We start from the raw sequence: 22,270 nt of genomic DNA on the forward strand, positions 1-22,270 counted from the left end.
AGCTACACCCGCCCACCCCGAGCGAGGGAAAGCGCGGGCCGTTTCCCGTCGTGCTCTGCGGGAGGGCTCACCCCCACTTCACCCCTTTTCCTAGTAGCCTCCGGTCGGGGAGACTACAACTCCCAGCGTCCCCCGGGCGGCAGCGGCGGAGGGGACGACGCCCGGGCCCCGCCCCCCCGGCGCGGCCCCGCCCCCGCCCGCCCAAGTCTGCGCGCGAATTCCGTGGCGCCAATTGAGGACTGCAGTCGACCGCCGAGCGGTTCCGGGTGTGACGCGCGAGACAGCGGCGCGCGGGGCCGGCGCGAGGCAAGTGGGGCTGCTGACGCGGGGCTGGGAGACTGGGGGGCGTAGCGCGTGCCGTACGCTCGGGGCCCACGGCTCCGCGGGGTCGGTCGGCTGCAGAGGAGTCGGCGTGGGAGATGCTCAGGGGGCCCAGAGCGTGGCAGGGAAGGGAGAGCGCCCGCAGCGGGTCGCTTGAGGGGGCGGGGGGCGTCTGCGGGAGAGAGAGGGCCTGGTAGAGGGTAGACGAGGGCCGGAGTCCGCAGGACCGGACGGGGTTTGAGGAGAGGCCTGGAGGGGCGGTGCCTCCGCGGGGGGGCGTGGTCGTAGGCGCTCGAGGGGAGGGGCGGGGGGGGCGGAAATGCTTGGTGGGCGGGGCCATGGAGATTGAATGGCCGGGGAGGCGGGCCCGCCTGGAAGGGGGTGGGGAAGGGGGAGGGGAAAGTTTGTTACTGGGCGGGGCCAGATGCTAGCGGGCGGGGCCAGGGAAAAGGTTCCAGGAGAGGTGGGGTCGGCTTTAAGTGGGGAGGGAATCCCGCTGGACAGAGGTGGGGCAGAGGGAGAGATTAGTGGAAGGGTCCAGGTCTAGGCAAAGGGCAAACGAAGGGTCGGGAACCTTCTGTGTAAGGAGAGGTCTGGCTTTGTGGATGCCTGATGAGGGAGCGGAGCTGAGGTGGGGTTGGCCGAGGCCAGGGAAGGGAGGGGGCCCTGGAGAGAGTAAATCAAATGTCTCGGTGTATTGGGTTTATTGTTGCCCGAAGGGGTGGAGGGAGGGTCAGAGGAGCCTGGGGAGCCGAGAGAGAAGGATGTTGATGACCTTAGGTGAGGGGGCGGCTTGAAGGGTAAGGCGAGGCAGGGGCGCACGTGGCTGGTAGAGATGAGCCTTTGGAAAGGGGAGCTGGCATCTGAAAGCTGCGGGGAACCATTGAGGAGAGACGGTAGGGAATGGGATCAAGGGACATCACTTCTTGGCCCCCTGTCCCCATTTCAGCCCATTTGAAGCTCTCACCTGTTAGTTAGCCTGAGGGAGGCATGAAGGAAAGGCCAGTGGAGTCTAAGTGAGACTTCCTTAATATCCTTTTGTCTTAGGATTCTCTGGGAGTTTGCTAGGCTTGCAGATCTCCCCCCCCCCCCCCCCCCGCCCCCACCTTCCATTCCCAGAACTTCTGATTCAGTGGGCTGGGGTATTGTAAACATAATCCCAGGCGGTTCGTGGAGCTGGCACTCTCCATTCCTGGTATCCATCATTGGCTGGCTATGTGGCCCTGAGCAAAAAGTCACTTTCCTTCTCCTGTCTCAGCTTCCCCAGTCGTCTTTGGGGGACTTTGAGCTGTTCTAAGCCTCAGAGGATGAGAGAGAGTAGCGGATTTAGGGGAACGGTGTAAAATATTTTCCGTGGGTGGAAGGGGGGGTGGTCAGGGGAGCAGACAGATCAGGAGATGTGAGCTTTCAGTAACGAGCAGAGAAAGACTAAACTGTTTAAAGGCCCTTTTATATTTCACTCCTTGCCCTGTGGCTTCCAGGTTTTTGAAAGATCGAAAGATCCTGCTTAGTAATTCTTCAGTAATGATGTTTTTTGTTACCCTGATTTTTTTAAATAAAGGCATATGTGTGGGCCAATGCATTCAGGACCAGGCACCGGTTTAGGTCCTGTGGCCATAATCTGAACAAAGTAGACAAAATCCTTACCTTTATGGAACTCAGCATTTTAGCTCTGCACTGCTGAATAGAGTAGCAACTAGCCACATATAAATATTCTATCTATCTATTTATTTGTTTTGAGAGAGAGTGTGCAAGAAAGTGATCGGGGGAGGGGCTGCTAGAAAGGGAGAGAGAGAATCCCAAGCAGATTCTGCACTGTCAGCACAGAGCCCTACACGGGGTCTCGAACCCACCAGCTGTGAGATCATGACCTGAGCCAAAACCAAGGGTCTGATGCTTAACCGACTGAGCCCCCCCCCCCCCCCCCCCCGCCAGGCACCTGCCACATGTACATTTTTAAATTTAAATTAGAAACATATGAGAAAGTCCTCAGCCCCACTAGCTGCGTTTCAAATGCTTGAAGCCCCACGTGGATAGAGTGAGCTTTTTGGACTGCGTGGGTACAGAACGTTTCTATCGTGCAGAAAATTGTGTTAGAAGCACTGCTCTAGAGAGTGGGGCAAATTCTAATCTATAAGGTCCGGTTGTGCTAAATACTGGGAAGGAGAAGAGGGAGGGGTTAGGACAGCATTCGTGGCAGCGGGATTGACCGTGGGGGATCTTTTGGAGACGGCGCCAGTGGGATTTATGGGTTGATGAGTTTTGGGCGTGAGAGAAAGACGTTGAGTCGTTGGTAACTCCAAGAGTTGGTGGTGGTTGTTTTGTTTTCCTTAATATTAAAAAAATCGCGTAGCGTCAACTTCCTCTTTTTGGCGTATGGTTCTGCCGGCTTTGAAACGTGTCGAATTACCTGACGATCACCGCGCTCAAGACACCGCACGGTTTCGGGGGGGCCTGGGTGGCTCCGTCGGTTAAGCGTCCGACTTCGGCTCAGGTCATGATTTCACGGTTCATAGGTTCGAGCCCGCGTCTGGCTCTGTGCTGACAGCTCGGAGCCTGGAGCCCGCTCCGGATTCTGTGTCTCCCTCTCTCTCTGCCCCTCCCCTGCTTGCGCTCTGTCTCTCTCTCAAAAATAAATAAACGTTCAAAAAATTAAGGAAAAAAAAAAAAAAAGAATAGGTAGCAGTTAAGGACACGGACTTTGGAGCCAGATACCTGTCTTCGGGTCCTGGCTCTGCAACCCCTCAGGCTGTGTGACTTTGGGCAAATTACTCGACCTCTCTGCTTCTCTCGCCTCATTTGTAAAATCACTTTCATCCAGTGCTCAGAGCCAGGCAGGGCGCCTGGCTGCTGGGGGGTGGGCAGGGAGGGCATTTCCCAGAGGGAGTGGGAGGCTGGGTAAGTACAATTTTTTCTTTTTTTTTTTTTTGATATGTCTTAATGTTTATTTAATTTTGAGAATGTGAGCGGGGGAGGGGCAGGGAGAGAGACGGGGAGACACAGAATCCGAAGCAGGCTCCAGGCTCCGAGCTGTCAGTACAGAGCCCGACGCGGGGCTCGAACTGACGAACCGTGAGGTCGTGACCTGTGTCAAAGCTGGACACGGAACCGACTGAGCCGCCCAGGCGCCCCTGGATAATGACATTTGAGTAATTACATGGGGCCTAGAAATTGAACAGGTAATAGATACGCAGGGTTTCACATGAAACCGGGACAGAGGTATGACAGGTCTGGTTCCCACCCTTCCTCCCAGCCGCCTTGGGTGACCCCAGCCACACTTGTTGGCTTCTTGATTATCCTCCCGTAGTTTCTATCTGGCAAATAAAAGCAATACGAAAGAATAAACAGGATCGTATTTTCTCCTGTTTTACAAAATTAGGAGCATGTTACGTACACCGTTCTGCCTCCTTCTTATTTATTATTATTGTTTCAAATGTGACTTAAGTATTCCTAGGGACTCGATCACGTGACTCAGGTCACGATCTCATGGCTTGTGGGGTTGAGTCCCGCCGTCAGGCCGTGCGGAGCCTGCTGGAAATTCTCTCCTTCTCTCTCTGCCCCTCCCCCACCTCAAAACAAACAAACAAACAAACATTTAAAAATATGTCTACGTATACTGGGGCGTCTGGGTGGCTCAGTCGGTGGAGCGACCAACTTCTTGGTGTTGGCTCAGGTCACGATCTCAAAATTCACGAGTTCGAGCCCCACATCCGGCTCCACGCTGACAGCACAGAGCCTGCTTGGGATTCTCTCTGTCCCTTTCTCTGCCCCTCCCTTGTTCATGCTCACTCTCTTAAGTAAATAAAACAAAAAAAATTAAAAGTATATATATACCTAGAACTTCTTTTTACATCGGCAGGTAGAGAGTATCTTCATTCTGCCTTTTTTTTTTTAACTGAAAGAATTCTATAGACTTACAGGAAGTTGTAAAACCAGTACCCCTGTCCTCCCCCAGGGGTGACATATACCCAGAGTCCAATATCAAAACCAGGAAGTTGGCAGGGGACGGTACCGGCAACTAGACCACAGAGTTTGTCCAGGGGGGTGTGTGTGCGTGCGCGCGTGCATTTTGAACCCATGTGTAAATCGGTGTAACCACCACCACGGTCTGGGTGTGGAAAAGCTCCACAAAGGCACTCACTGTGCTGCCCCTTATAGCCGCTCCCCACCTTTTGTCCCTAAGCTCCGACAAACCCCTGATCTCTTTTCCATCTTGAGTTTTGTCATTTGGAGAATGTTGTGTAAATGGAATAGTAGAGTACACAGCTTCCTTTCTTTTCTTCTCTTTTTTGTTTTTGTGTTTTTTTGTTGTTGTTGGGAGGCTCCACGCCCGACACGGGGCTTGAGCTCAGGACCCTGAGATCAAGACCCGAGCTGAGATCAGGAGTCAGACGCTCCAACGACTGAGCCCCCCAGGCGCCCCAGTACAGAACTTTCTGAGATCGGTATTCTCTGCCTGATATTTTGCTCCTGGTTTCTGTGAGCAGTATGCCTTAGAAACTGCTCAGCGGCTGGTTTATATACGCCAGTGGATATAATTTAACGGACTTCCACGTTTCAGGGCCGTTTCGGATATTAGATAATCACCTCGAAACAGTTTTTTTTCCCCTGATTTTAAAACATAACTCCCCTGCAAAAAAAAGACCCAAAGGAAACAAATAAAAACAACAACAAACTGTAGATCTTAAGTATGTGTTCATATTAGATAAGAAGAAAGCTCTGTTCCGTCGAGGAGCCTTCTTATCTTGTTCTGACTTGGAGCTTTTTCTTTTTTGTTTTGAGAGAGAAAGAGAGTGCGAGCAGGGGAGGGACAGAGGGAGAAGGAGACGGAGCATCTTAAGCAGGCTCCACACTCCGCACGGAGCCCAACTCGGGGCTCGATCCCACGACCAGGAGATCATGACCTGAGCCCAAATCAAGAGTCAGATGCGTAACCGACTGAGCCCCCCACGTGCCTCCGGAACTTTATCTTCACTAACAAATCCCACCAGCCAGTCATTTTGGTCCATAAAAACGGGAGTTTCATCTCGGTGGAGGAACTCATGTCTCTGACTTTGTGGGGTTTTCTTCTCTCTGAAAGAAGGAGGGCCGTGTGTTTTGGTCTCTGCACGACCCGTATTCTCACCAACTATTGGGATTTCTGTTTCAGGAACATCTGGCTGGAGAAGAGGAGGAGGAGAGGGGGGAGAGAGAATTCGGACGTCACCATGCAGCGGAGTATCATGTAAGGAAACAACTCCCCCACCCCACCCTGTCTGTCCTCCACTCTCTAAAGGTCTCTGCTCTACTCTGTTTCTGTGCCTTTTCCTGGAAGAACACAAGTCACTCTTCAAATTGGAATTTCCAAGAGTCAGAAGGTAACACGGGGAGCGCGATGCGTAGGACAGTGAGTGTGTCGACTGAGAGTTTTGAGCCACGGGGTTCAGAAGTGCTGACCCAGTGCTTTGCAGTCAGTGGTTCGGCCCCCCAGGGAACAGCCGGCAGCGTCATAACTAGGGGGAAGAGAGGGGGCGCTTCTCACCAGCATCTACTGGAGAAGGGCCAGGCACGCTGCTGGACGACAGCACACAGGGCAGCCCCCGCCACCAAGAACGGGCGGCCTGAAACATCAGTAGGGCCCAGGTTGGGAAACCCTGTCCTGATGCAGGCCGGCCTCGGGGAAACGAGAAGGGGAAGACCTCGGCTTGTGGAGTTGAAACCGCTCGGTTGGACCCAGCAGCCCCAACTCTCTCACTGGGACTCTGAGGGGGGTGTCCCAGTCGGAGAGTGTGGAGGGGCCCCTCCCAAAAGGAGTGGATGGATTCTAGGCTGACCCAGTCCTGGACCCCCAGCCCGGAGACCTGGGAGGTCACAGATCACAGGCTCCGTTCTTCTCACGTGACGACAAATCTGGGCGTAGCCTGTCCTGGGCGGACAGTGTGTCTGATGGCTTTCTTGGCTGGATCGGCTGACTGATTGGCTGCTTTAAAGTCAGCCATTCTGGAACGGGATTTATTTTTATTTATTTATTTTTTTAAGTGTTTATTTGTTTTACTTTGCGCGCGCGCGCGCGTGCGAGATAGAGAGAGAGAGAGAGAGAGAGAGAGAACGAGAACACAAGCCGGGGTGGGGCAGAGAGGGAGGGAGACACAGCATCCAAAGCAGGCTCCAGGCTCCGCGCTGTCAGCAGAGGGCCGGGCGCGGGCCTCGAACTCACGAGCCGCGAGATCATGACCCGAGCCGAAGTCGGACGCTTAACCGACGGAGCCACCCAGGCGCTTCTAGAATGGTTCCTGCACACGGCGCCCCGGGTTTCCACCGTTGACGCCTCGTGTGCCTGGTCCGCCGGCCACAGGAAGGAGCCGGCTCTGGGACATTACTGTTGACTACGCTCCACGCCATGTTCGGGTTTCAGCGGTTTATCCCTTAATGCTTTTTTCTGTTCCAGGCTGCGTTTCGGAGTCCCATGTTCCCTTTCGTTGTCATGCCTCCCCCGTTCCCTTTGGTGTCACTCTGGGGGACGGTTTCTCCGACTTTGTCAGGATGCCTGCAGACGCTCCCCAAATTTGTCCGATGTTGTTGTCACTGGGGTCACGGGCAGTGAAGTGCGGCAGCCTGGCATCACCCTGTAGGAGGGGGCACGGGACATCCCCGGTGACACTGGCCTCCCTCACCCGGTCGGCAGAGCGTGGGCGAGGTGCCTGCGCCAATGGGTTCCCACCATCCCTGCTCAGGACTCCGGTCTCCGGAAGCCAGCCACTCGGGCGAGCCAGTCTCAAGTGGAGAGGGGACGCCTTGCCTTATTTGTCTTCATAAGAGCACTTCACTCTTCTTGACATTTTATATTTAGCGACTTAATATCGCCTCTTTTACTGGGTGTCGACCCCTTGGGGGTGGGGGCTTTGTGTCTGGGTCTCCACTGAATCCCCGGGGCCCGGCCAGGTCCCCGGCGCCTAGGAGGTGCTTAGCTGGTACTTGTTGAAGGAAAATTGGGATGTGTCATGGCTGTCGGGTGTCAGGATGGGAAATATAAGCAGAGCGTCGCCCCCCCCCACCCCGCCCCGGCTGAGCATCACTTTCCTTATCGAAGGGAGTTGTCGCGCGCTGGGACGGCAGTCCGCGTTGGAAGCGATAGAACGGGGCACCGATCCGAGGACCCATTTGTGCTGTATTCATTCCCGTTTTCCCCTCCTCCTGTGTTCCTCTAGGTCATTTTTCCACCCCAAGAAGGAGGGCAAAGCGAAAAAGCCGGAGAAAGAGACCTCCAGCAGAGAGACAGAGCCACCTCCAAAGTACGTAACGGGGCTAGGACGTGGTGAATTTGTTCCTCTCAATCAGGACCCTCTTGGCTCTAAGTGTTTCGAGCCCCGCTCAGAATGTCTCGGAGCCCTAAAGGGAATTTTTTTTGGCTCCGGTAACTGGGAAGTCCAAAGGTAGGTCCAGCTTCAGGCATGGCTGGATCCAGGACCTCAGGGTTGTTAAGGCGGTTGGCAAGTCCGAGAGTCCCGGCAGTAAGACAACATGGGGACGAGCAGTCGGGAGCGGGTTGCGTGCATCAGTCCTACCCCTTACATCCCGTCGGTCAGAACCCATCACAGGGCCGCGCCTAGCTGCAGGAGAGGCTGGGAAGTATAGTCTCTAGCCGAGAGGCCATGGCCTTCGCCACATCCCAGGGGCTTGTGTGACTGAAGAAGGGAGGCCTTCTCTGCTCTCAGCAGGGACTCCCGTCCGCTCCCCAGCATCGCTCATCACAGGAGGTGGGCACGTAGGATGTGGTCGATGGATGGATGATGAAGAGCGTAGGGAAGGAGGCCTCCAGAAGAAGCCCGTTAAATGCTTGAAAGGAAAGGGAGGGAATGAAACTTAGGGAAGGCGCTGGAACGTTCAGGGCAGTATACCCCCTCTCTGCCTGCTGGAACGCCTCCGTTTTCCCACCCTCCAGGGCGGCGCTGAAGGAACGGAATGGAGAGGTGCCTGAGAACGATTCTCCAGTGAAGAGGCCAGGGCGGAAGGCGGCCCGGGTCCTGGGCAGTGAAGGGGAGGAGGAGGACGAAGCCCTCACGCCCTCCAAAGGCCAGGTAGGTTCCCACCCCCCCAGCCTCCCCGCTGTTTCTGGGAGGAGCCATAATTCCCGTCAGCTCCCGGTGGCGCCTGCCCCCCAGGGCTTGTGCGTAAAGAGGGGTCTGTGCACATACGGACCTGAGAGTAATGCACCATACAGACTAAGGGCTCAAAAACAGACGTGCGGTCTCTCCGGAGGTCAGAGGGCTTTTCGTCTTTTCCAAAGACATTTGCTTCCGTCCCTCCCTTGCTTAAAAGTCACTTAAGGGGGGGCGCCCGGGTGGCTCAGTCGGTTGAGCAACTGACTTTGGCTCAGGTCGCGATCTTGCGGTTCGTGAATTCTAGCCCCGCACGGAGCTCTGTGCTGTCAGCGCGGAGCCTGCTTCGGATCTTCCGTCTCTCTCTCTCTCTGCCTCTCCCCGACTCACGCTCGCTCTCTCTCTCTCAAAAATAAAACGTTAAAAAAAAAAAAGTCACTTAACGGGCAGCTGATTAGTAACCTTAATTCCCTCTGCGGCCTGAATGGCCCTTTGCCACATCCCTGAGTATATTCACGGGATCCAGGGAGTAGCGGGGGCATCTTCAGGAGCTTGGGCTTTGCCCTGGGGCTGCTGGGGATCCTTGGACCGGTTCTGAGCAGGAGAGAGACGGAAGAGGTGTTGGGTCACTGGCAGCCTTCACGACACTCCTTTGGGGCCCGTATCCATGAGGGTCCAAAGAGGAGCGGGAGACCACACGAGTGATTTGAACGGAGAGTTTAATACAGAGAATGGTCAACCGGGAATGCGGTTTTCAAGTGGGTGACTGCAGGGGTGAAGGGAGAACTCCCTTCAGGCAGCGTGGGGGTAGTCACCGCAGGATGCAGCCACCACGCCTGGAAGCGGAGAGCCGAAGTTCAGACCTTCAGACGCTGGCTGGCGGGTGCCGGGGTCTCTGAGCTTACAGGTGGTGCCCTGAAGGCCTGCTCAGACCTTTGAGGAAGGGGCACCGGGCGGAGGGGGCTGGTGTCTGTGGGGCGTCACGTCGCAGGCCCCGTGAGCGTCGGAAACACCGTCAGTTGCATCCCGCTGGCGCGGGCCCCGTTCCGGCACCGCGTGATGCAAACAGCGTCACAGAGGAGTGGGAAGGGGGTTCTCAGAGTCCCCGCGTCGTGAGGGAGAGGGGACGGGGTAGGCTGAGAGCTGAGGGGCGATCACTTAATAACTGGCAGGGGGCCCTGTAAGATGAGTAGAGTAGCACTTGAAACCAAGATACGAGGTAGGAATTTCTTTCTAACGAGCACAGAAAGTCCAGGATGAGTGTGCCAGTCTCTCCGTGTCAAAGACCCGGGCTGCGTCTATACCATTACTTTTATCCCTGGATGCTCTTGTCCAAGCCAATGTCGATATTCAGCCAGTGAGAAGGGCAAGACGTTCCTTGGGAAGTGTGCATCATTTTCCCTTATGTTGCCTTGTGTAGAAGTGAGGCTCCTGGCCACACCTAGCTGCAAGGGAGGCTGGGAAGTGTAGTTCTCAGACTCCTGACCAGACCTAGCCACAAGGGATGCTGAGAAGTGAGGTTCTCAGGCTCCTGACCAGACCTAGCTGCAAGGGAGGCTGGGAAGTGAGGGTCTCACATTCCTAACCAGACCTAGCTGCAAGGGAGGCTGGGAGGCGAGGTTCCCAGACTCCTGACCATACCTAGCTGCAAGGGAGGCTGGGAAGCGAGGTTCTCACACTCCTGACCAGACCTAGCCGCAAGGGAGGCTGGGAAGCGAGGTTCTCAGACTCCTGACCAGACCTAGCCGCAAGGGAGGCTGGGAAGTGTAGTTCTCAGACTCCTGACCAGACCTAGCTGCAAGGGAGGCTGGGAAGTGAAGTTCTCACACTCCTGACCACACTAGCTGCAAGGAAGGCTGGGAAATGGGGTTTTTAGTTGGGCCATCATATGCCTAGCTAAAAGTCAAAAGTTCTGCTACTTGAGAAAAAAAGAGTCCATTTAGAAAAATTAGTGTCCGTGATGGGGAGAGTCTGGTACCATGAAATTTCACAGGAGGGTGGAGTGAGGCCCAGGTAAGAGAGGAGGAGGCCTGAACTGGGACTGAACCCTCGACGAGGAGGTGGCCCCTATGCCTCCCCTCACTGTAGAATTGCTCTTTCTTTTGCCTTCCAGAAGCCGGCCCCAGGCTCTCCACAGGTCTCCCCTCCCAGCCCTGTCACGTTTCCCGAGGGCAGCCCTCCCCTCTCCAACACCTCTCCTGCGGGCCTCTCCCCAACGGGGATCCCGAAGCGGCGCACAGGTAAGGACACACAGGAAGGATGCCCCTTCCGTGGCTCCTCTTGGTGCACGTGAGGGTTTCTGCACCAGGCAGCCACCCTCATCCCAGCTCTGATCTTAATGTTGTGGTTGAGAGCATGGCTTCACCATCCGCTGGCTGTGTGACCTCGGGTAAATGACTTACCTTCTCTGAGCGTCGATTGCTTTATCTGTAGGACAGAGATGACCATAACTGGGCATTTACCGTACAGAGACTAAGAGGAAGTAGGCGTAAAGTGCTTGGAATTGGGCCTGGCCCGTAGTGAGGGCTCAGGAAGTGTTGGTTATTCTAACCGTGGTTACGTGCCATCATGGAGGCAGCGCAGCTCACGGCGGGAGCACGGGGCCGGGGCCACGACGCAAGGGAGGCTTGTGGAAGAGAGATTCCCCAAGCCAAGCCCTGAAGGACAAGGAAAAACAAGCAGGGAACGGGGAGGGAAGAGAGTTAATGGAAGGAGGCGGCGGGAAGGCCCTTCAGGGCACCGATGCCCTGGCGTGCTGGAGCTCAGCGCACACGGTTGGGGACACCGAGCAGGGACACTGGAGAAGGTCCATGGGAAGCCGGCCTGTGGAGGGGCACCTGTGTCCCCTGAAGGATCAGGAAGGTCTCGTACAGGGGGAGCACAGGTGAGAGACCCTCGTGTGATGGCAGACGACGGGTGTCACAGGTGTGACACATGAAACTAACAGACCGTATGTTAATTACACTCGCGTACAAAAGCTTTAAACAATTTTATGTTTGTTTTTTTTTTTTTTGAGAGAGAGAGAGTGAGCACGAGCGGGGGAGGGGCAGGTTGGGGACAGGGGGACAGAGGATCTGAAGCAGGCTGTGTGCTGATAGCAGCGAGCCCGACGCGGGGCTCGAACTCATGAACCGCGAGATCGTGACCTGAGCCAAGGTCGGTTGCCCAACCGACTGAGCCACCCAGGCTCCCTCCCAATTTTTTTTTTTAACGAAAAAAAAAAAAGAAAAACAATAGCGGTGGGAATAGGGCACTGTACGTACGCGGGAGCTCAGAACTGAGCCAGCGCGGGGGTTGTGACACCTTGACCTGAGCCTTGGAAAGGGATTGGTGCTGACTGCGCGATGCGGTCAAGGGCAGCCTGTACGGAGGCCTCGGGAGGGTGCTCGGGGGATCGCACACCCTGGAATGTTTCTGGAGAATGAAACGCGCTTCGGGGAGCAGGGAGACCTTGAAGGCAGTGCGCGGGGAGACAGGAGAGCGGGGCTGGCTCGCGGAGGCCCGCACGTGCTGGGCCAGGGGCCCGGGGCCCGGGGCCCGTCCTGGGGGTGCTGGGGCGCCACGGGAGGGCTGCGGGAGGGGGGGGTCATGACGACACAGCTGAGTGGCTCAGGGCTGACGCTGAGATTGGCCCTGGGTTGGGGGGAGGGGGGTTGGAGAATTCTTTTTAGAGGTAGTGACCTCTGAACTTTGCCCCAGAGGGCCACCGAGCAGCAGCACGTGCCAGGGCCCGGAGTTGTGACACAGCGTGGCGTGTCTGGGAACAGCAGCAGTTCGGCGGCAGGGGCGGGGGGCGGGGGTGGGAAGAAAGGGTTATGTGGCATGGGAGGAGTTAGAAGGTCAGCCGGAGAGAGGTGAGGTAGGACAGGGGCCCACATCCAAAGACTCTATCCTGCAACGGCTAGTGGGGAGACACGGGTGGCCTTCTGAGCGAGGAGGAGGACCGTGCTGGCCGCGGCTGAGAGCAGGTCCCTCTGCGGCCACGCGCAGGAGCCACCGGGTCCAGGAGGCCCGGGAGAAGGTGACAGATGGCGATAAAAAAGACTGCAGTTGCCTTTTCGGTGAATTCCTCACCGTGCTTGAGCATCCGCTTGGGGTCTTCTAGAAGCGGCCTCAGAAGTTCCAGAACAAGAGTGCAAATACGAGTCGTTTGTTTTGGGAAGCACAGAGAACACAGACCGTGAGGGATTCAGGGAAGGCGGCCCAGCCGGGAGAAGATGGGCGTTCATGGTGGCTCCTTTGGTTTACGGGAGTCACTAGCGAGGTCCCTTCACGGGACCCGTTGCTTCCTGGCCTCTCGCAGACGTCTGAGGCCCTGGAAGAGCCATCCGGGACACACACTGATGGTCAGGTCTTAGGGGTGCAGGCAGGGCACTGAGAGGGTCTGCTAGAGTCGTCCCTGGGTGCTGAGCCGAGCGCATCACCGCGTCACTAACTTTTGGGGGTTGTTTTCACTCTGCACCGGCAGACGAGCGAGGCACAGAGAAATTAAGTAACTTGTCACACAGCCAGGAGGCAGCACAGCTTGAAGGATGAGGCCCGTCTCGGGGCAGAAGGGGGGGCGGTTCCAGAGACTTCTCCAGGGGCCCCCACCACCAATGGGCCTGAGCTCACTGGGGAGGGGGGCAGACAGGCCAGCGAGGTCAGCCCTACCATGCCGTTTGCCTTCCCAGCTCGGAAGCAGCTTCCTAAACGGCCGATTCAAGATATCCTGGAAGAACAGAGCAAGGATGAGGACAGAGAGGCAAAGAGGAAGAAGGAAGAAGGTGAGTCACCAGGAGGAGGGAGAGAGAGGGAGAGTGTGTATATGGCGGGAATCTGGAAGGGTGGGGGCCTCTCCGATGGGACAGGGTGTTAGGATCCCCGATTTGATGCCTGTGTCCCTGGATCCAGATGTGGCCGTCAGAACCTGCTCCCCCCCCCCCGCCCCCAGCATAGGCGTCACTGTTGTGAGAGCATTTTGAAATCCATTCCTTGGGCCTCTTCAATTTAGTGTTAATTCGTACACAGTTTGGCCCATTTTTATCTTCTGTTTGTTTTGATGGAAAGTCGTTTCCTCTCTATCACGTCTTTTTCCTGAGAGATTTTATCAGGAAGCAGAGATCCCCAGCCTCTCACAGCGCCCTTAGTGTCTCAGTGATTTTTTTTTTTCTGGCCCCCCCCCCCCCCCCCCCCCCGTAACCAGGCCACGACCTCAGTGGCTCCGTCCGTTGAGTAGTTACGTCCAGACGACTGTTTATGTTCTAGAAACCTGGGCGTTGGAGAAAATGGTGCGCGCACATCGAAAGGGAAAGCAGTTATTTTTTTGGTCCGTCCTTAGTCACGATCAGCGACTAAATAGGATGTCTCCTGGCCTCCGCACAATCTCTCAAACTGTGGAATCCGATTGAAGACTGCCCCTCTGGTTTCCTGTTCCACATTGATTTTTGTGCAAAGTTTTTGTTGTTGTTGTTGTTGTTGTTGTTGTTGTTGTTTTTACCACGGCCACCAATGAAAGCCCAGCTTTGCAGAAAGGTAATGCAGGAACTCCAAAGATAGAGGTCAAATGATACTGGAATCTGATACCTCGAGCTAGTAGTTCCTGCAGTCTCCACCAGATGTCGCCATTTCCCCTTGGAACCTTAAACCATCCTACCTTGTGGTGGTGGTGGGGGGGGGGGGGACTTGCAGCTCTGTGCATATGAAATGGGGGGGGGGAATGCCACCATAAAGATCTGATCCATTGGTCATTTGGGGGCCCGTGTGAGATTCTACGAGTTATAGCCTTTGCCACTGCCAGTGTTTGTTAGGCTCAACTTCCCCAGGGCAGACGTGACTTCCTGTTGGCCATTTTTAGTCGGTATCCATTCATACTGTGAATTGTGCGTTTTTAGCCAGCATTAGTGCGTGGGGTCACGGGAGGGCGGGTAGCTTCTTGATACTAAGGCACGTTTTTCTCAAGTTCACATGCTTTTTTTTTTTTTTTTTTTTTTTAATCATTTATTTCTGAGACAGAGACAGAGCATGAGACGGGGAGGGGCAGAGAGAGAGACAGGGAGACACAGAATCCGAAGCAGACTCCAGGCTCTGAGCTGTCGGCGCAGAGCCCGACACGGGGTTCAAATTCGCAAACCGTGAGATCGTGACCTGAGCTGAAGTCGGTCGCTCAGCCAACTGAGCCACCCAGGCGCCCCATCAGTTTAAAAAATTTTTACTTTTTACCCATATCAGGTTATCACATGCGTTTGGGACTCTTTCTGGTTGTATCTTGCGGTGAATAATTCTAAAAGTTGCTAAGACAGTACTGGCTGTTTGTGTGCAGGTCTGGTTGCCCAGGCAAAGGAACACAGGGTTTGGATTGTGTTGGGGGTCCTGCCGTGCTTGGGGCTGACCAAGAACGGACTGTCACACCTCCTGTCACTTTACAGATATGCTTGACTGGCACACAGGAATAGCCGGGGGCTGACTGTCTCGGGACTTGAAATGTCCTTGGGGGAGTCAGAGTGATTCTTTTTTGCCATCTGACTTTTCTGTCTCTTCTCCAAAGCAGAGACCCCAACAGAAAGCCTCACAGAGCCTGAATTGGCCCAAAAGGAAGAGGCAGAAGGGGACCGGCCCACGACGCCCGCTGAGCACTTAGAGACCTCCCGTGAGTTTCCAGTCCTCTGCCTCCAGAGCCTCTGCCCTGGCTCTCTGGCTTTGGGTCGGATGTCTTCGGAGGCCAGTTAATTTTCAACACGACATAGCTCCTCAAATGTGTTGTTTAAATGCAAATTCTAGGAGGGGCGCCTGGGTGGCTCGTTCGGTCGGTTGAACGTCCGACTTAGGCTCAGGTCACGATCTCGCGGTCCATGAGTTCGAGCCCCGTGTCGGGCTCTGTGTTGACGGCTCAGAGCCTGGAGCCTGCTTTGGATTCTGTGTCCCCCTCTCTCTCTGCCCCACCCCTGCTCGTGCTCTGTCTTTCAAATATGAATAAACATAAAAAAAGATGCAAATTCTAGGGGAGTCATAGGTTTTATTACCGTTCTTACGGTTATAATTTCCCCCCTGTGTGTGTGGGTAAAGAAAAAAGCTGGGCATCCTCCAATAAGATATTTGTATCTCTGCGAAATCACAGGTACTAAGTGCTGCTAACTGAGCGGGAATTTATGAAGTTAGACAGTATAGTTACCCTCACAGGCCAGAGCACAAGCCCACAGCTGGGCGTCCGTGAGACTCCTGTGTGAGAAAGGACACCATGGGCGCATTTTGAGGACACAAATCGCATCCGATTTGCTGCAACGGCAGGAGAAGTTTTCTTCTAATCGTGCTGAGATTTCTTTTTACCGCCGTTCATATAACGTCTCCAGTTTCAGGCCAGATGCCGAGCAGAACCCTTAGTACTTGACGCAAAAGCTTCAGGCCCAAGAGGCTCAAAACTTACGCGCGGAGAGAAAAGGGGCAGAACGGGGGCCGTTTTCCACCTGGGGCGTCAGAATGACCTGGGGTTACAAATGAAGTTTCGGGTTGGATGTTGGCGTCTCCAGCTGACCCTGTGTCTCTCTTTAGCAGCCGAGCCCCCGACAGACAGCACCTCAGAGCCTGAGGTGGCCGGAAAGCAGGAAGCACGGGAGGGGGACCAGGCTAAGCCTCCCCCCAGAGCTCCCAAGACGGTCAGCAGTTTCTTCGGTGAGTGTCTCCCGCCCATCAGCTCCCAGCCGCGTGGGGAGGAGGCCGGTGGGCCTTTCTCCGGAGCGCGCCCTGTCCTACCCCTGCCCTACGGAAGGCCTGACCCCTCTCTCCTGGCCTGATGGGCCGAGAGGAGTTGGGCAGTGGGGGCTCTCAGGAGGAAGGGCCCACAGTTTCCTGACTTCATTCCCAGCCCCCCGGAAGCCGGCGACCAAAAAAGAAGGGAAAGAAGAGGGACCTGGCGCCCCTAGAAAGGAGGAGGCCAAAGGGTGAGTTGATATCGACCGTCGAGTAGCGAGGACAGGGCATTAAAGGGAGTAGCGCAGTGGGTCCGAATTCTCTTGATTTTATCCCTGTAAAGATGAGACCGATAATCACGAAAAATTCTTTTAGCTTTAAAAATCTGTGAGTACGGTAGGGCCTGGAGGACTCCGCCGGTTTGGGTGTCCGACTTTGGCTCGTGTCACGATCTCGCAGTCCGTGGGTTCGAGCCCCGCGTCGGGCTCTGTGCTGACAGCTCGGAGCCTGGAGCCCGCTTCGGATTCTGTGTCTCCCTCTCTCTCTCTGCCCCTCCCCGCTCACACCCTGTCTCTCTCTCTCTCTCTCTCTCTCTCAAAAATAAAATAAAAAAAAAAAGCACGCAAAGAATTTTTTGAAAAGCTGTGATTACAGTTAATTCTTCTTTTTTTTTTTTAAAGTTCATTTGTCGATTTTGAGAGAGTGCACGCACGGGTGTGCACGACCAAGGGAGGGGCAGAGACAGAGGGAGAGAATCCCAGGCAGGCTCCGCGCTTGCCAACGCAGAGCCGGATGGGGGCTCGATCGCCCAAACTGCGAGATCACGACCCCGGGCGGAAGTCAGGAGTCGGGCGCTCAGCCGACGGAGCCACGCAGGCTCCGTCCGGTGAACTATTCCGATAAAAATGTTTTGGGGAGTCTTACCAGCAGTTTTGTGCCCCAGTTGAGACGTTGTTGGCGGGAGTAAAGGGCACCGTTTCAGCACGCGACATCACTATGGGAACCGCTGGCTCCTCTTGAACACCTACTGTGCGTCGGGTAGAGCGCTAAAGGTTTCTTTTACGCTGTTGCGTTTCATCTCGCAGCACTCTTGTGGCAGAAGAGGGCGTTGTAGCCATTTTACAGGCATTGGAACCATTAGCCCAGAGAGGCTGCGTTAGCTTCCCTGGGTCACACAGGAAGACGGGGGTAGGGCCGGGCCTAGGACTTGGGTCCCCCTGAATCCTGGGCATGCTCCTCCTCAGTCCTGGCCCGTCTGGCCTTCTGGGTATGTGCGTGTGCTTATGCGTCCAGAAAAAAGTTTCTCTGGCGACATCGGTGGCCTACTGCCTACAAGGCTTTGTATCCTGGCTGGTTTTGTCTTTCCTAAAGTTTATTTTGAGAGAGAGAAAGCATGTGCGTGGGGGCAGGGGAGGGGCATGGACAGAGGGAAACAGAGAATCCCAAGCAGGCTCTGCGTGGTGCCAGATGCAGGGGCTCGAGCCCACGAACCGTGAGCTCCTGACCTGAGCCGAAACCAAGAGTCGGACTCTTAACCGACCGAGCCACCCTGGTGCCCGCATCCTGTTACCTATTTCACGTGATACCGAGATCATTCTTCCGACTCCATTCCAAGCCCGATTACTCGTCCATCTCCGATGGCTGCCTCCAGGAGACAGACAGACGTTCGGGACGTCCAGTTTTTCTCACCTCGGAAATGGGGAGATACCGGTGACCGCACTCGCTTTCATCCAGCGGTCACTGTGCATAGGTTCTGTCGGTATCCCCATTTCACAGACGAGGAAGGTGAGGCCTGAAGGCAGGACGGTATCGTGGAGTGGTGAGAAGTCCCAGCTCCTCCTCGGCCAGCTGTGTGACCTTGGGGAAGTGCCTTAGCCTTTCTGTGCCAGTTTCCTCCTGAGGGTTGGAAACATTTGGCTAGGGCCTGGCCACTGCCAAGCTCAGCAGGTTGTAGCTGCTACTGTTGTTCCTGTTAGTATTAATTTATCGTCGGTGCCTCGCGGAGGTCACGGGTGGGGAGTGAGGCCCGCGCGCTGAGATTTGAACCAGGCGGCCTGGTGGTAGAATTTCTTAACTGCTGTGCTGTCTCTCATAAGAACAGTACGGTCGACCGGGACGACCACCACCTAGGAAATGCTTCCCCTGCGGAGCCCCACGCCCGCCCCGTCCGGCTCAGCCGCACCGCCCCGTCTGTGCATCAGAGTCCGCGCAAGAGCTGGAAAAATTCCCGAGTCTTCTCTCCCAGCCTCTTGTGCCTCCCCAGTTTTGAGGTAGATACAGGCCTGAGGCTGGGGAGTCCGGGTCATTTGAAACACGCTCCCCACAGGGGCGCCTGGGTCAGTCCGTCAGTTAGGTATGTGACTCTTGATTTCGGCTCAGGTCGTGAGCTCGCGTTTCATGGGTTCGAGCCCCGCATCGGGCTCTACGCTTTGGGTTCTCTCCCTCTCTCTGCCCCTCCCACATGCACACACACACACACACACACACGCTCTCTCTCTCTCAAAATAAATAAATTAATTAAAACTTTTTTAAAAAGCTCCCCATAGAGTGCACCAAGGAGGGGGCGCCCTCACCATAATTCCTTTTTTTTTTTTTTTTAATTTTTTTTTACATTTATTTATTTACTTTTGAGAGACAGAGAGAGACAGGGCATGAGCGGGGGAGGGGCAGAGAGAGAGGGAGACACAGAATCCGAAGCAGGATCCAGGCTCCGAGCTGTCAGCACAGACAGACGGGGTTCGAACTCACAAACCGTGAGATCATGACCTGAGCCGAAGCCGGACGCTCAGCGCCCCCTTCACCGTAATTTCTTAACCCTCACGACAACGTGTGATGGTGGGGACTCTTGGGAGCTCCGTGGTACAGACGAGGGCACCATGGTTCAGAGAGAGGAAACTGCTCTTTCAGGGTGACGCGGCTGCTCGAGGAGGGAACAGGGGAGGACAGGAACCCAGATGGGTCTGACTGCACAGTCTGGCCGCGAGCGGCTCCAGCAGAGTCAGAGTGAGGCATTTCCGGAGGCATTTAGAATGGGGAGGTTTGGAACGCCGTCTCTGGGGCTGTGCTGCTTGTCATATGACTCTGTGTCGGCTGCAGCTACTCCCACCTACAAGTATCTGGGAAACCGGGTTAGAAGAGTCCCTAGTGTGGCTCGTTGCGAACAGAGGCAGTGCTCTGAGCACAGTGCCTGGCACTTTGCGGCACCCAGAGACGGCACCCTTTTCCTGCTGTTCCATCCAGAGGAAGTAAGGGAGACGTTGGTTGGGAAACCCGAGGGGGCCCTAGCCTCTTAGAATGGACTGTAAAAAGCAGCCAGATCATGCTGGCCACCCCCCCAGCCACGCTGACCCCTTTTCCATTCCTTAAACGTGTCACGTGCATGTCTACCTCAGGGCCTTTGCACTGGCTGTTGCCCCTGCCTGGAGTGCTCTTCTCCCCGATGCCCAGTCTGCTCACGCCTCAGGTTATTCTGCCCAAACATCTCCTTCCCCACCTTTTCCTCAGATCTAGCGCCTTCTGTCCCACTGTGCCCCCCACCACTTGGTTTTAAATATTTCTTAATATCGAAATTGTTTGCTTCTGTGTTTTGTTTTGTCTTGTTGCCCCTGACTCTCCCACTAGAGCGGAAGCTCCAGGCTCACCAACTTTGTTTTCGTTCCTTTGTGTGCCCTCGTGCCTAGAACGGTGTCGGGTGCACAGCAGGTGCCCCAGAAAGTGTTAGTCGAAGGAGCGGCTCTGCTTTGCCCCAGGCGTCTGATCTCCCCTTTGCCTCCACAGACCCCTGGACCCCTCTGGCTACAACCCGGCCAAGAACAACTACCATCCCGTCGACGACGCCTGCTGGAAGCCGGGCCAGAAGTGAGGCTTCTCCCGCCCCCGACTGCCTTCCTCGCGCCCCTGTCGCCGGGTGCCTCTCCCTGGAGGCCTCCGTTGGCGGGAACTGCCGCGTCCCTCGTGTCCACGTTCAGGGGACACAGGCAGCAGCGTGGAAAGCGTGGGGAGGCAGGTGGACAGACGATGGACAGCGTGGCTTGTATGCACTGCCCCGTGTCTCTCTTCCTCCCCCAGGGTCCCTTACCTGGCTGTGGCCCGGACATTTGAGAAGATTGAGGAGGTTTCTGCTCGGTAATCTGTCGGACCCCCCTGTGGGGGGGGTGGGTGGAGGGAGGGATGCCTCCTGCTGCCTGGTCCCTTCACCCTCCCTCCCTCTCATGGCCATGGCCCTGGGAGCAGCTGCGAGGCCTCTTGGGCCCCAGGCTCGGAAGGCCCCTGCCCCGTGCTTCTGTCTGTTTCTGTTGATCAGAACGAGACGTGGTAGGGGAGAGAACCCAGATCCCTGGGGTGGGGACACCGCCTCCTCCCTATGACATGAGCTCCGTCTACCCGCATTTGGTGAGAAGTCGCCGCAGCCTGGCTGATTTCCTCGCCCTTACCGTGAGGAGGTCCGGGTGTTGGGTACAGTGAGAACCCCACTCCCAGTGAGCACTGCAAGGGCCCCTGGGGCCCTGGGCTGCCTGGGCCTGGTCCCCGTTCCACCCCATGCTGCGCGCCCCCCCCCCCCATCCCTGTGTATTCAGTCAGTGTTGTCAGGGGGCCCACGTCATTCTGGTCCCTGATGCTCCATCAGCATTGTTTCCAGATCTTTCCATGTTGCTTTAAGTAGGTCTCACCCCTTTTAACCGCGCTGTGGGATTCTTTCATTTTCGTACGTCGCGGAGTGTTTAGGCTGTTCCCAGTGCTTCAGCGTGTGTCTTTGTGAACACGGGAGGCGCCTCCTCTGGGGCCCAGAGGGTGCAGGAAGGGCCGGGAAGGCCAGACCTGTGGGCAGTGGAGCCAGTGCCCAGCCCCGGGCGCAGACAGGTCTGGGAGTGGGCCCTGAGCCAGATGCTTCCTGGCTGTGTGACCGTGGGCAGGTGGCCTGACCTCTCTGAGCTTTGGCCTCTGTGTAAGGAAAGTGAAGATCATCCGTCTCGGGTTTGCTCGGAGGGGGTGCCAGAGTGGCACAGCGAGGTGCCTAGTAAGTACTTTTAGGAGGTGCTGTTGGCAGTCACTGAGTTCAGGAGGACTGTGGGTGACTGTCCAGCCCCCATGATCCCCAGTTGGAGGGTTTTACAACGTTTTTTTAGGCTCTTTAGAAATAACTGTCAACTTCGAGAAAAATCGTAGAAATGGCACAGCGAGCCCCCACGTACCCGTGATCAGCTTTCTCTAACGTTGACGTGTTTACGCCGGCAGGGGAATGGTTACCGAGACCGCGATGTCAGCGTTAGCGCGGGCTGTTATGTGACGCGCAGACGTCATTTGTGTCTGGCTGGTTTCCCCCTTTGCGTTGGCTTTGCTAGGCCGGGACCCACCCTGGACCCTCGCCCTGACCCTGACCCCTGCCTGTGGTGCGTGGTCACCCTGTCTCCTTGTTTCCATCCTCGACGGCTCCTCGGTCTTTCTTGGTCCAGCCTCCCCGCTGTGGCGCTTTCGACGAGTCCGGGGACTTTGCACAAGTCTCACTTTGGGTCTGTGTGACGTTTCCTCGAGAGCTGATTCAGGCGGGGCGCCTGGGGGGCTCAGTCAACTGAACGTGCGACTCTTGCTTCCGGCTCAGGTCGTGATCTCACGGTTTGTTGGCTTTGAGCCCCGTGTTGGGCTCCTTGCTGACAGTGTGGCACCTGCTTAGGACTCTCTCCCTCCCTCCCTCTCTCCGTCCCCCACTCTCACTCTCTCTTTCTCTCAAGATAAATCAACTTTAAAAAAAAAAAAAAAAAAAAAAGAAGTTGAGGATTCTACTCCTGAAACCGTTACCGCACTATTTTCTAACTGGCAAATAAAGTCCCATCGTGAGGCTCCGGGTAGACCTCAGTTTGGGGGGCAAGCCGTTCCGCCAGTGTCGGAGCCACTGGTGGGTCCGCCCGTGATGGTCACGTCTGGGGGGTCTGCTCGGCGGGCTTCATGGTCCTCCGGTGTCTCCTCCGTGGGAATAGACTGAGCTCCTCTGTCCAGTTAGGCTGCCTGGATGTGCGCTTAACGAGCGTGCACACGTTCGTACAGACTTCGTGACACAGACAGAGGCGTCGTACTTTTGTTTTTTTTTTTTTAAGCTTATTTTGAGAGGGGGAGAGAGAGAGAGAGAGAGAGAGAGAGAGAGCACAAGCAGGGGAGGTGCAGAGAGAGAGAGAGGGAGAGAGAATCCCAAGCAGGCTCCACGCTGTCCG

General features: G+C 55.8%; 1 protein-coding gene across 4 annotated transcripts in view; it reads left to right on the plus strand.

The window, feature by feature from the left end:
- Positions 1-168: 168 nt before the first annotated feature.
- LIG1 (DNA ligase 1) overlaps positions 169-22,270 on the plus strand; it is a 44,226-nt gene continuing 22,124 nt past the window's right edge. Inside the window, exons 1-11 of one of the 4 annotated variants that reach the window (XM_045440748.1) lie at positions 169-306; positions 5,471-5,545; positions 7,509-7,592; positions 8,243-8,378; positions 10,513-10,639; positions 13,073-13,165; positions 14,926-15,027; positions 15,930-16,046; positions 16,240-16,315; positions 19,842-19,922; positions 20,133-20,189. In XM_045440748.1, coding sequence (XP_045296704.1) covers positions 5,529-5,545; positions 7,509-7,592; positions 8,243-8,378; positions 10,513-10,639; positions 13,073-13,165; positions 14,926-15,027; positions 15,930-16,046; positions 16,240-16,315; positions 19,842-19,922; positions 20,133-20,189 — 890 coding nt within the window. In that variant the 5' untranslated portion in view covers positions 169-306; positions 5,471-5,528. Of the gene's footprint in view, positions 307-5,470; positions 5,546-7,508; positions 7,593-8,242; positions 8,379-10,512; positions 10,640-13,072; positions 13,166-14,925; positions 15,028-15,926; positions 16,047-16,239; positions 16,316-19,841; positions 19,923-20,132; positions 20,190-22,270 lie in introns of all 4 variants that reach the window. The other 3 variants (XM_045440749.1, XM_045440746.1, XM_045440747.1) reach the window with 3 other exon arrangements.

Source organism: Leopardus geoffroyi, chromosome E2 (genome assembly GCF_018350155.1).
Source record: "Leopardus geoffroyi isolate Oge1 chromosome E2, O.geoffroyi_Oge1_pat1.0, whole genome shotgun sequence".
In the NCBI taxonomy this organism is placed as follows: Eukaryota; Metazoa; Chordata; class Mammalia; order Carnivora; family Felidae; genus Leopardus; species Leopardus geoffroyi.